This window comes from Pristiophorus japonicus, chromosome 7 (assembly GCF_044704955.1).
Source record: "Pristiophorus japonicus isolate sPriJap1 chromosome 7, sPriJap1.hap1, whole genome shotgun sequence".
Taxonomy (NCBI): Eukaryota; Metazoa; Chordata; class Chondrichthyes; family Pristiophoridae; genus Pristiophorus; species Pristiophorus japonicus.
In genome coordinates this window covers 246,393,473-246,405,911 of record NC_091983.1, presented here as the reverse complement: position 1 = coordinate 246,405,911, position 12,439 = coordinate 246,393,473, and the positions used below count along the sequence as shown (strand labels likewise).

Sequence of the window (12,439 nt, the reverse complement as noted above, 5' to 3'; positions counted from 1 at the left end):
AACCCTGTCATCACCAATGCTTAGGGTTTTTGAGGTGCTGCATATCTCCAGGGTCACATGCACGATTTCCTGTGGTTCTCTCTCTGGTATTCTGAGCTCTCTTCTCTTGCTAAAGGAGTTATGAATGGTATGCACAAGAATGATGTGTCATTCTTATGCATACCATGAAAGTGAGAATCAGGCAGATGTAACAAATGAGGAGAGAAATAAATTAAAATTTGTTGTTATTGGCTACAGTGTGAATTGAGGTTTGCTGAGAGGATGTGCAAGTTGAGCAGCTCAGAGGAGATAAGATGAGATAAGATGCAGGAGTGAAAAGAGGCAGGAGGTGAGTATGCATAAGGAGTGAGGATGAGAGGTGGTACAGTGCACCATTGTGATTGGTGGTAAGGAAAGAGATACAGGGATTAAGGGTGATGTGAATGGTATATGATGGACATGACAGCGTGGAAGGTGCATTGAATGAGATGGATAAAGGACGTGTCTTGACCTGTCCTGACCTAGTCAGATGATTGAATTTTTTCTTGCACTGAATTCAAGTCCTGGACATCATGAACCTGCTGCTAACTTTGTCAGCCACCTCAAACCAGACACTTTTAGCAGGTTACTTCTTCCCACTTTTGGTAAATATCACTGCATCCAGCATCTCCTCCAGGGATGCATCGCTGAAACTGGGTCCCCTTTCTCTATCTTGGCAGACATCCTTCCAATTTGTTAACTATTTAGAGTTTCCACAGTATTCCTGCCAGGCTATCTTGCAGAGTATTTAGACATTGGACGGAAAATTGCGTTGCACAGGTGGGCAAGAAACCCAGAAACGCGCCATTTCATTGAGGATTTCAGAAGGTTTATTTAAATGACGGCTGGGCGTTAAAATCTTTTAGCCTTATAAGTTGCGAGATGCTGTGGGTTCATTACCCATTCTTAAGGCTGGTTTTGAAACTACATTTCTGAAACTGGCAAAGACATGAAACATGCTCAATTTAATCATTTTTTTTCCTATTGTGCTACCACAGGACGTCTTTACTGCAATGTGGTGCCACAGCAAAATCAACCTGAAGCGAGTGCTGCAGTTGCTTCCAAAATTATGTGGGCACCTATCCGCAATATGCAAATGCCCCATTGGGATTTGGGATAGGGTCAGTGGAAGTTTTGCCATGTCGCAGATGCACCCGTAAGGGGACACACACATAAAATTTCAGTCCCTTTACCTCTAGCGCACACTTCCCATACTCGAGACATCATGAGCCAAACATGACGGATGCCAAAACAGTCTTAATAAAAAGAGATGGAAAAACAATAATTGATCTGGAATTTGAAATTTATAAGCATTTATAACTGCCTTTTGATCGTAGAAGTTTCTAAATAGTTGCAGTTACCTGGATTTGCCTGTTCAGAGCAGTGGCCTTAAAGCAACAAGTCAGGTTAGCACTTCAATATTAATAACTTCTCCAGACCCCAGACTATCTGTAAGCCATGCATTAGGAGTTACACTAATCTTGTTAATGATTGCAGGGGAGAATTGAATGGAAAAGATGTAACAATTAAAAAATTAATTGGGGAGAAAATCTGTCGATGCCATTTTATTTATTTATTTTCATGATGAGCTTAATGAAGTACAGTAATGAAATGTGCTTAAATGAAACACAGTTGTGGCTTGAAAAAAAGTTATCATAAATATTTTTTGTTGACAGCTCCAACCTTTTGATGACTTCTTTTCGAAAGGAGGCACAAAATCAATAGTGTTCTTTTACAGAGAAACTGAACCACCGCCAATAGGTAAAACTTATTAATAGGTTGAGATTAAAACATGACTAATGTGGTAGTGTATCCTATTTAATATGCACACAATCTTAAATATTACCAAAGGATATCCTTATATTTTGTATCTTCTTACAAACTGGCCCACAAATTATTAGATTTTATTGAATTCAATTTTACACATGATGGGATTTGAATGCCACTGAGTTGCTGGTCCATTACCATAAACCCTTGGCTACCATACTCACCATAATAAAAGCATAAAATACTGGAAATGCACAGCATGTCCATCAGCTTCAGTAATTGGAAAGGGTGCATTATCATTTTGTCTGAACTGCAAAATATAAATGTATATTTAATGGGTGAACAAAGCAAAAAACAGGAAAAGGCATCAACAGAGAATGGGCTGAATGCATAGTGCCTTTGACTTATACACATTAAAATTCTGTTGGTCGTGCGGATCATTTTCCTGGGGCTTGGATTTGGGGTGAAATCTTGGTCTGCCAGGGATCTTCCCCAACCGTGCCATGTTAAAAACAAGTGTCCATCCTATAATTTGTGCAGTAATGCAAATGTTGGATTCAGAACTGGATGACGTCCTCATCCTAGATTTTGTACTTTCTGCTTTACAACTCCTGAAATAAGAAATAGTAAGGTATTAGGTGGGGTCAGACTAAGAGAGAATACAAGAAGGTCTAAAAAATGTTTACAGTGCATGTGTGTAAACACATGAGGTGATAAATAAGGTTAGTGAGCTGCAGGGCAGATAGCCACATGGGAATATGATGTGGCGATAACGGAGACCTGGCTCAAAAAAGGGCAGGATTGTGTTGTATATGCATGCCTGTTTACCGTGTGATGTCTGTAACACTTATGCAACACTGAATGCACCCTTACACTGTACACACCTTACCTGTACACCAGAGGGTGCTGCTGTAGGAGACGTAAGGGTTACCTTCACACTGCAGGTAACCCAGTATATAAAGGAGCTCACAGCTTGGTGTCCTCACTCGAGGAGCTGCAAATAAAGGACTATAGGTCTACACAGTTTTAAGTATCGTACCCTGCCTCGTGGAGTCATTACTAAAGGTGCCTTCATACACTACAGATTGGGTTTTAAATATTCCTGGATATAAGGTATTCAGGAAAGATAAGGAAGGAAAGAAAGAAGGTGGGGTGGCAGTATTAATTCAGGAGAATATTACAGTACTGGAGAGAGAGGATGGGTGTAATTTTTCCGGCACTCAGTGGACGGGATGGGTGGCAGGTCAGCTGTTAAATTTAAAATGATTGACAGCAGGTCAAGAACTGGACTTTCCCGATGTCGGGTCTGCCAGCGCTGAGCAGATCCGACAGGCAGCGACGGGGAAGGCAATTAAAATAATTAGTGGGTTGTTTACAGCCATTTATTAGGGCTTTCCCCCCAACTTTTTGGATTTGGGAGGTCACCCATGGGTTTCCCTCTGTGCCTAGACCTCGTCTGTCAAGTCAAAGCTCCCAGCTGATTGAGATATATTCCCTAGCTTCTCTAAACTGCATTTCCTCTACAGATTCAGAATGCTGCAAGTCTTTACACAAGTCTCCATCTAATCTGACCTCATTACCTCTCCCACCATTGACAGATCGCTTTTGTCATCTCTACTTCACCTGCTATCTATTCCATCAGCATGGGTGCCCTTGAAACTTTCTCACCTTGGTCTTCAGAATCTCACCATGATCAGCCTCAACACTAGCATCACCAGGCACACCAACAGCACCAACAACAACACCAACCTTCTCCGCAATTACCTGATGCTGCACAGGACACCCGACCACATTACTGCGCGGGAGGCCAGGGGTGGCCTCAACATGGCCACATTTACTTCATTTGGCGCTGTACATCCTGGCTACCACATGATGTGCCAGGTTGGCACCACCCCACACCAACAATGTAAAGCATCATGCCCAAGCCATTCCTTTCACACTCATCATCATTGCGGGGGTTAGCGTTATGTCTCACCATTCACTGCAACTCACTAAGCCACTTCTAAAGGTGCACACAAATCTGTCCAAGAACGCAAAGTGTTGAAAATAAAGATTTCAATGTTTGACAGCACACTAACATGAACATTAGATAAAAAAACCTAAGTGCCTACCCTTATGTGTTATTAGTTGGTATGATAGTATCAGGATGAGTGTGTGGGGGTCGTGATAATGTAGTGAGATGAGGATGTGATAATGTTGATAGAGAGGGATGGGTGGAGGTGCAAGATAAGTTGGTGTGCGAAAGAACGTGCAGGAGTAAGGTAGGGCAGGCAGAGTGATGGGGATGTGATGAGAGACACAGCACGATGAGCTTGAGTGTGCCTTTGAGTAACATTTCGTGATCGACTGAGATCATTGAAAGGTTTTTGCTACTGCAGCCTGCATTGGAGGCTGTTCAGAGAAGGCTTGATTCTGGAGATGAAGGGGTTGACTTCTGAGGAAAGGTTGAGTAGGTTGAGCCAATACACATTGGAGTTCAGAAGAATGAGAGGTGATCTTATTGAAACTTATAAGATAATGAGGGGGCTCGACAAGGTGGCTGCAGAGAGGATATTTCCACTCATCGGGGAAACTAAAACTAGGGGACTATAGGCTAGACTTTCCATAATTTTTACATGCATACTGCCCACTTAATGTCAATTTTAATGCTGAAATGTGGTTTATCGTCCATTTAGCCACAAAAGGGAAACTAACACCCATTTCTCGGTCACTTATCGACAAGCGTTACTTTTGGCATGTACGTAATGTCGATAAAAAATAAAACCGCCCGTCCACTTTTTTTTGGCGGTAAGATCAGAATGGGCGAAACCAACACCCATAATATCGCCCAGCGTTACTTTCGGCATTTAATTAACGGCGAGATTTAATAATACTGCCCGGCCACTTTTTTTTGTCATGAAGATCACATTTGCCGAAACTCGCCTAAAATATCGGCGAGCGTTACTTTCGGCAGCTCGCACACATATCGCCGAAAATATCGCTCACCAAAAAAAACGCTGTGAAAAAGTTGCTCTCACCTGAACTAATCACAACGGTATAGACGCCATTTTGTAAATAGAAGGTCATTTCATTTCAAAGGCTGCTTCAACTTCTGGGAAGTTTTGATGTACTCTGGAGATCTTTTAAGGAGATGTGAACATTTGAACAAACATCTTATCATACTGTGGATGATTGGAATTTAGTTTAGGTGTCTGAGTGGGGAAATTTATTGTTTGTGAACAATAGGTGTAATGCTGATAGTTATTGGAATGGAGCCTGTCATTTCTCAGCCTGTCTTGAAGACCACGCACATGCTGCAGACTAGAGATGGCAGAAGGTATATTCGACAGCATTATGTGCCCAATCTAAGACATGCCAGACTGATAAGGAGGATAAGAGCTTATACCCGCCGCACTTATAGGGAGAAGCGGTCTTACCTCAACTTGTCTGATAACGCCTGCCTGAGGAGACTGCGCTTCCGGAAAGAGGTTATCAGTTAGATATGCCAGCTCATCAGAGGAGATTTGCAACCTGCCAGCACCATCAGGACCGCACTTTCTGTCAAGGTCAAGGTCATCGCAGCACTTTCGTTCTATGCGTCGGGTTCCTTTAAGGCCTCAGCTAGCGACATTTGCGCTATATCTCAGCATGCCACACATTGCTGCATTCAACAGGTCACTGAAGCCCTTCACGCACACAGGATGGACTTTATCAGCTTCCCTATGACCACAGAGGCTCAGACTGAGAGGGCTCTAGGATTCTACCGAATTGCTAACTTCCCCAAGGTGCAAGGAGCAATAGACTGTATGCACATCGCGATGCGGGCACCTTTTCAGGATGGAGAGGCTTTTTGGAACCGAAAGGGATTCCACTCCCTGAATGTGCAATTCGTTGTCACCACCAGCAAATAATTATGTCAGTGAATGCCAAATTTCGTGAGAGCGCTGTATCTGACATGTTTACCAGTCAGCCACAAGGTCAGTGCTGGATGCTTGGTGACAAAGGGTATGGCCTCGCCACCTGGCTGATGACCCCCCCTGCGTAACACCCACACAGAAGCCAAGAAGCGATACAACGAGAGTCACAGAGCCATATGCAATACCATCGAGAAGACCATTGGAGTGCTTAAGCAGTGCTTTAGATGCCTGGACCACTCAGGAGGCTTTGTTTGAAAGAAGGTTGTTGGTATTTACAAGGCTGCAACACAGCTGTGTGTGCAGCTCATACATCAATGGTGTGCATCACCTTGGTGACAGTTAAAGTTTAAGTTAACATAGAAACATAGAAAATAGGTGCAGGAGTAGGCCATGGGCCCTTCGCGCCTACACCGCCATTCAATAAGATCATGGCTGATCATTCCCTTAGTACCCCTTTCCTGCTTTCTCTCCATACCCCTTGATCCCCTTAGCCATAAGGGCCATATCTAACTCCATCTTGAATATGTCCAATGAACTGGCATCAACAACTCTCTGCGGCAGGGAATTCCACAGGTTAACAACTCTCTGAGTGAAGAAGTTTCTCCTCATCTCAGTCCTAAATGGTCTACCCCTTATCCTAAGACTATGTCCCCTGGTTCTGGACTTTCCCAACATCGGGAACATTCTTCCTGCATCTAACCTGTTCAGCCCCGTCAGAATCTTATACGTTTCTATGAGATCCCTTCTCATCCTTCTAAACTCCAGTGAATAAAGGCCCAGTTGATTCAGTCTCTCCTCATATGACAGTCCGGCCATCCCTGGAATCAGTCTGGTGAACCTTCGCTGCACTCCCTCAATAGCAAGAATGTCCTTCCTCAGATTAGCAGACCAAAACTGAACACAATATTCCAGGTGAGGCCTCACTAAGGCCTTGTACAACTGTAGTAAGACCTCCCTGCTCCTATACTCACATCCCCTAGCTATGAAGGCCAACATACCATTTGCCTTCTTCACCGCCTGTTGTACCTGCATGCCCACTTTCAGTGACTGATGAACCATGACACCCAGGTTTCGTTGCATCTCCCCTTTTCCTAATCTGCCACCATTCAGATAATATTCTGCCTTTGTGTTTTTGCCCCCATCATGTGTGACCTCACATTTATCTACATTATACTGCATCTGCCATGTATTTGCCCACTCGCCTAACCTGTCCAAGTCACCCTGCAGCCTATTAGTGTCCTCCTCACAGCTCACACCGCCACCCAGTTTAGTGTCATCCGCAAACTTGGAGATATTACACTCAATTCCTTCATCTAAATCGTTAATGTATATTGTAAAGAGCTGGGGTCCCAGCACTGAGCCCTGCAGCACTCCACTAGTCACTGCCTGCCATTCTGAAAAGGACCCGTTTATTCTGACTCTCTGCTTCCTGTCTGCCAACCAGTTCCCTATCCACGTCATTACATTACCCCCAGTACCATGCGCTTTGATTTTGCACACCAATCTCTTGCGCGGGTCTTCGTCAAAAGCCTTTTGAAAGTCCAAATACACCACATCCACTGGTTCTCCCTTGTCCACTCTGCTAGTTACATCCTCAAAAAATTCCAGAAGATTCGTCAAGCATGATTTCCCTTTCATAAATCCATGCTGACTTGGTCCGATCCTGTCACTGCTTTCCAAATGCGCTGCTATTTCATCCTTAATGATTGATTCCAACATTTTCCCACTACTGATGTCAGGCTAACTGGTCTGTAAGTACCCATTTTCTCTCTCCATCCTTTTTTAAAAAGTGGTGTTACATTAGCTACCCTCCAGTCCATAGGAACAGATCCAGAGTTGATAGACCGTTGGAAAATGATCACCAATGCATCCACTATTTCTAGGGCCACTTCCTTAAGTAATCTGGGATGCAGAATATCAGGCCCCGGGGATTCATCGGCCTTCAATCCCATCAATTTCCCTAAAACAGTTTCCCGCCTAATAAGGATATCCTTCAGTTCCTCCTTCTCACTAGACCCACTGTCCCCTAGTACATTCGGAAGGTTATTTATGTCTTCCTTCGTGAAGACAGAACCGAAGTATTTGTTCAATTGGTCTGCCATTTCTTTGTTTCCCATTATAAATTCACCTGAATCCCACTGCAAGGGACCTACGTTTATGTTCACTAATCTTTTTCTCCACATATTTATCGAAGCTTTTGCAGTCAGTTTTTATGTTCCCTGCAAGTTTCCTCTCGTACTTTATTTTCCCCCTCTTAATTAAAGCCTTAGTCCTCCTCTGTTGAATTCTAAATTTCTCCCAGTCCTCAGGTTTGTTGCTTTTTCTAGCCAATTTATATGCCTCTTCCTTGGCTTTAACACGATCCTTAATTTCCCTTGTTAGCCATGGTTGAGCCACCTTCCCTGTTTTATATATACTCCAGACAGGGATGTACAATTGCTGAAGTTCATCCATGTGATCTTTAAATGTTTGCCATTACTTATCCATCGTCAACCCTTTAAGTATCCTTTGCCAGTCTATTCCAGCCAATTCGTCGAAGTTCGCTTTCCTTAAGTTCAGGACCCTAGTTTCCGAATTAACTGTGTCACTCTCCACCTTAATAAAGAATTCTACCATATTATGGTCACTCTTCCCCAAGGGGCCTCGTACAACAAGATTGCTAATTAGTCCCTTCTCATTACACATCACCCAGTCTAGGATGGCCAGCTCTCTAGTTGGTCTAGAAAACCATCCTTAATACATTCGAGGAAATCCTCCTCCACCGCATTGCTACCAGTTTGGTTAGTCCAATCAATATGTAGATTAAAGTCGCTCATGATAACTGCTGTACCTTTATTGCACACATCCCTTATTTCTTATTTGATGCTGTCCCCAACCTCACTACTGCTGTTTGGTGGTCTGTATACAACTCCCACTAACATTTTCTGCCCGTTGCAATTCTGCAGCTCCACCCATACCGATTACACATCATCCACGCTAATGTCCCTCCTTATTATTGCATTAATTTCATCTTTAACCAGCAACACCACTCTGCCTCCTTTTCCTTTCTGCCTATCCTTCCTAAATGTTGAATACTCCTGGATGTTGAGTTCTCAGCCATGGTCACCCTGGAGCCATGTCTCTGTGATGCCAATTACATCATATCCGTTAACTGATGTCTGCGCAGTTAATTCGTCCACCTTATTCCGAATACTGCTCGCATTGAGGCATAGAGCCTTCAGGCTTGTCTTTTAACACACTTTGCCCCTTTAGAATTTTGCTGTAATGTGGCCCTTTTTGTTTTTTGCCTTGGGTTTCTCTGCCCTCCACTTTTACCATTCTTCTTTCTATCTTTTGCTTCTGCCTTCATTTTATTTCCCTCTGTCTCCCTGCATAGGTTCCCATTCCCCTGCCATGTAAGTTTAACTCCTCCCCAACAGCACTAGCAAACAAATTGGTTCCGGTCCTGCTCAGGTGCAGACCGTCCGGTTTGTACTGGTCCCACCTCCCCCAGTACCGGTTCCAGTGTCCCAGGAATTTGAACCCCTCCCTCTTGCACCCCTCCTGAAGCCACGCATTCATCTGAGCGATCCTGTGATTCCTACTCTGTCTAGCACGTGGCACTGGTATCAATCCTGAGATTACTACCTTTGAGGTCCTACTTTTTAATTTAGCTCCTAGCTCCCTAAATTCATCCTGTAGGACCTCATCCCGTTTTTTACCTATATCGTTGGTACCTATATGCACCACGACAACTGGCTGTTCACCCTCCCTTTTCAGAATGTCCTGCACCCGCTCCGAGACATCCTTGACCCTTGCACCAGGGAGGCAACATACCATCCTGGAGTCTCGTTTGCGGCCGCAGAAACGCCTATCTATTCCCCTTACAATCGAATCCTCTATCACTATAGCTCTCACACTCTTTTTCCTCTTTTTTGGCTGCTGCTGCTCTCCCCTGATAAGTCATCCCCCTCAAAAGTACCCAAAGCGGTTTATCTGTTTTGCAGGGGGATGACTGCAGTTCCTATTTTCACCGTCTGCCCTGAAACTCCTTCTGGGTCTTTCTTTTATATTTTTAGGGGTGGGCCTGATGTAGGATATGGACAGGACCATTTAACCGATGATTTGTCAGGTTCTTTGTCTCTAATCTTGGGTGAAACCCTCCTCTTCACACCTTCCCAAGAGTGGAGTCAGATATTCTATTCTTGGCCTTCGGATGTTTGGAGCTGCTTGCTATGAGTTACTTATGTTCAAGCTGTTCAAGTCACATTAGCTATTGTACCAAGGAATACATCCTTCAATTCTAACACCAACCTGAAGAGACATCTCAAGTTATTTCTTCCAATAACAATTTCTTACATTCCCTTCTTTGAGAAGGAAATATCTTTTTTGACTGCTCTAGCTATTGCTCAGTTATTTGCTTGTTGCTTTCTCCACTTAGTTGTTATTTAGTAGAGAGACTCAGAAATGAAGATTTCCACTTTCTTACAGTGCAATCCTTTGAGGGGGAGGAGCAAGCTCTGACCTCTTACTCAAGTTCAATTCACTGTCCCAATGTTCCATTCCTGTCCCGCCTGCGGTATCCTCGGTTTCTTCTATCTTTCCAGATCTTACCCCGCCTGGTGTCTCCCCTACGTTGCTTTAAATCTTTTCTTTCAGTGTGCTCAATTAATTTTTTTGTGCTTGTTAGCCATAGACATATATTAAGTACACTATTATTACAAGTTGGAACGTGTGAAATAATACGAACGTAAGGGTGCGCTGAAATATTAAGCCCAATGAGATAGGCCCTATTAGACCCGTAGAGCATGGTAGTTACGGTAGTAGTGACACAGGAGGCACCACTAAAATCACCTCATACTGGATTCGTACTGGCTTTTCCCACGCTCTGTTACCTACAAAATACAATTGTTACAGTCACAGTTAAATTCAGTCTCACGATCATTTCAAGTGACACTACAGTTTACATCTAATCAATGAGTCATGGACTTAAAAGATTCTCCCGATATCACTTTTATTCATATCCATCTTGTGGATAATTCTTGCTAAATTTATTTCTCCCTGAATTTATTTCTCCCTAGGTCTTCTCTATGTTGTCAAATTCTGCCCCGCCTCGGGTATCCTTTGTTACTTCCATCTTTCCTCCATCTGGTGTCTTCTCGATGTTGCTTCGAATATTCTCTTTCATTGTGTCCAATTCGGTCAGTTTGTTCCTCATTCAGTTCAAGTATTGGTTTTCCTTGCGGCCCGATGGCCTTCTCATACGCTTCTCAGATAGCGTGTATCATTGTCCCATTCTGATCTTTCAGTTCAGAGTTTATAACGTATCCATTTATGTGTGTCTCGTCAAGTGGGGTAAAGCAGGTCATTATTCATGATGGCGCATGAGGTATTTGTGACCGTCATTTCAGTCGCCGTGGTGCTCACACACATTCCCCATTTCCTCGTGGAGCAGCGGTAGTTTTGTCGTCCCGTGATAGGGGGTGATACTCAAGGTGCACCAGTCCACTTGGTCACCTCCACAGTCATCTTTGATCATTCGTAGTGGATCTTGACAGAAAACATCTTGGTTATTTTTATAACAGTCATCTATGCTGCGACTCTTAGTATCGTTGTTCTCTTCAATTATATATCTGGATTGTCATGGTACCGCACGCGAGTTTGATTTCTTATATCCTCTGTATTATTTGTTTGTAATAGGGGATCTCCCTGTGTCACATCATACTGTGGCATAGATAGTACAAAACCTATTATGTCCGGTTACACATCTGACCTTTGGGACCCAAGCATGACTGTTTCTCCGCGCCTCACAGGCATGAGTCATGTTTTTGTCTCAGGTCCAGTTGGTAAACACATCAAGTGTTATCCAATCCGGCACATTTCCATTTTGAAGTTGCTCTAGGTTATGTTGTATACCATTGAGTAACCATGCTCCGTATCCTGCGCATACTATTTCTGTCTGTATGATTCTACTCAAGTTTTTTTCCGCTCTATTTATTGTTCTGGCGTGGTCTTGCAATTTGTGGGCCACTTGCAATAATTCCCTTTCCGCGCCATTCCCCAATTGTGCCTGCACATAAGAACATAAGAAATAGGAACAGGAGTAGGCCATATGGCCCCTCGAGCCTGCTCCGCCATTCAGTAAGATCATGGCTGATCTGATCATGGACTCAACTCCACTTCCCTGCCCGCTCTCCATAACCCCTTATTGTTGAAGAAACTGTCTATTTCTGTCTGAAATTTATTCAATGTCCCAGTTTCCACAACTCTCAGGCAGCGAATTCCACAGATTTACAACCCTCTGAGAGAAGAAATTTCTCCTCATCTCTGTTTTAAATGGGTGGCCCCTTATTCTAAGATCATGCCCTCTAGGTCTAGTCTCACCCGTCAGTGGAAACATCCTCTCTGTATCCACCTTGTCAAGCACCCTCATAATCTTATATGTTTCGATAAGATCACCTCTCATTCTTCTGAATTCCAATGAGTAGAGGTCCAACCTACTCAACCTTTCCTCATAAGTCAACCCCCTCATCTCCGGAATCAAAATTGTGAACTTTTTCTGAACTACCTCTGAAGCAAGTAGATCCTTTCGTAAAAATGGAAACCAAAACCGCACGCAGTATTCCAGGTGTGGCCTCACCAATACCCTGTATAGCTGTAGCAAGACTTCCCTGCTTTTATACTCCATCCCCTTTGCTATAAAGGCCAAGATTCCATTGGCCTTCCTGATCACTTGCTGTACTTGCATACTATCCTTTTGTGTTTCATGCACAAGTACC

General features: G+C 43.6%; 1 protein-coding gene across 1 annotated transcript in view; it reads left to right on the top strand.

Moving 5' to 3' along the window:
• The window catches only part of LOC139267485 (dynein axonemal heavy chain 8-like), a 2,569,686-nt gene that overhangs the window by 200,037 nt on the left and 2,357,210 nt on the right, over nucleotides 1–12,439 (top strand). Inside the window, exon 4 of the mRNA XM_070885867.1 lies at nucleotides 1,695–1,779. Within this exon, the coding sequence (XP_070741968.1) occupies nucleotides 1,695–1,779 (85 nt within the window). The remainder of the gene's footprint in view (nucleotides 1–1,694; nucleotides 1,780–12,439) is intronic.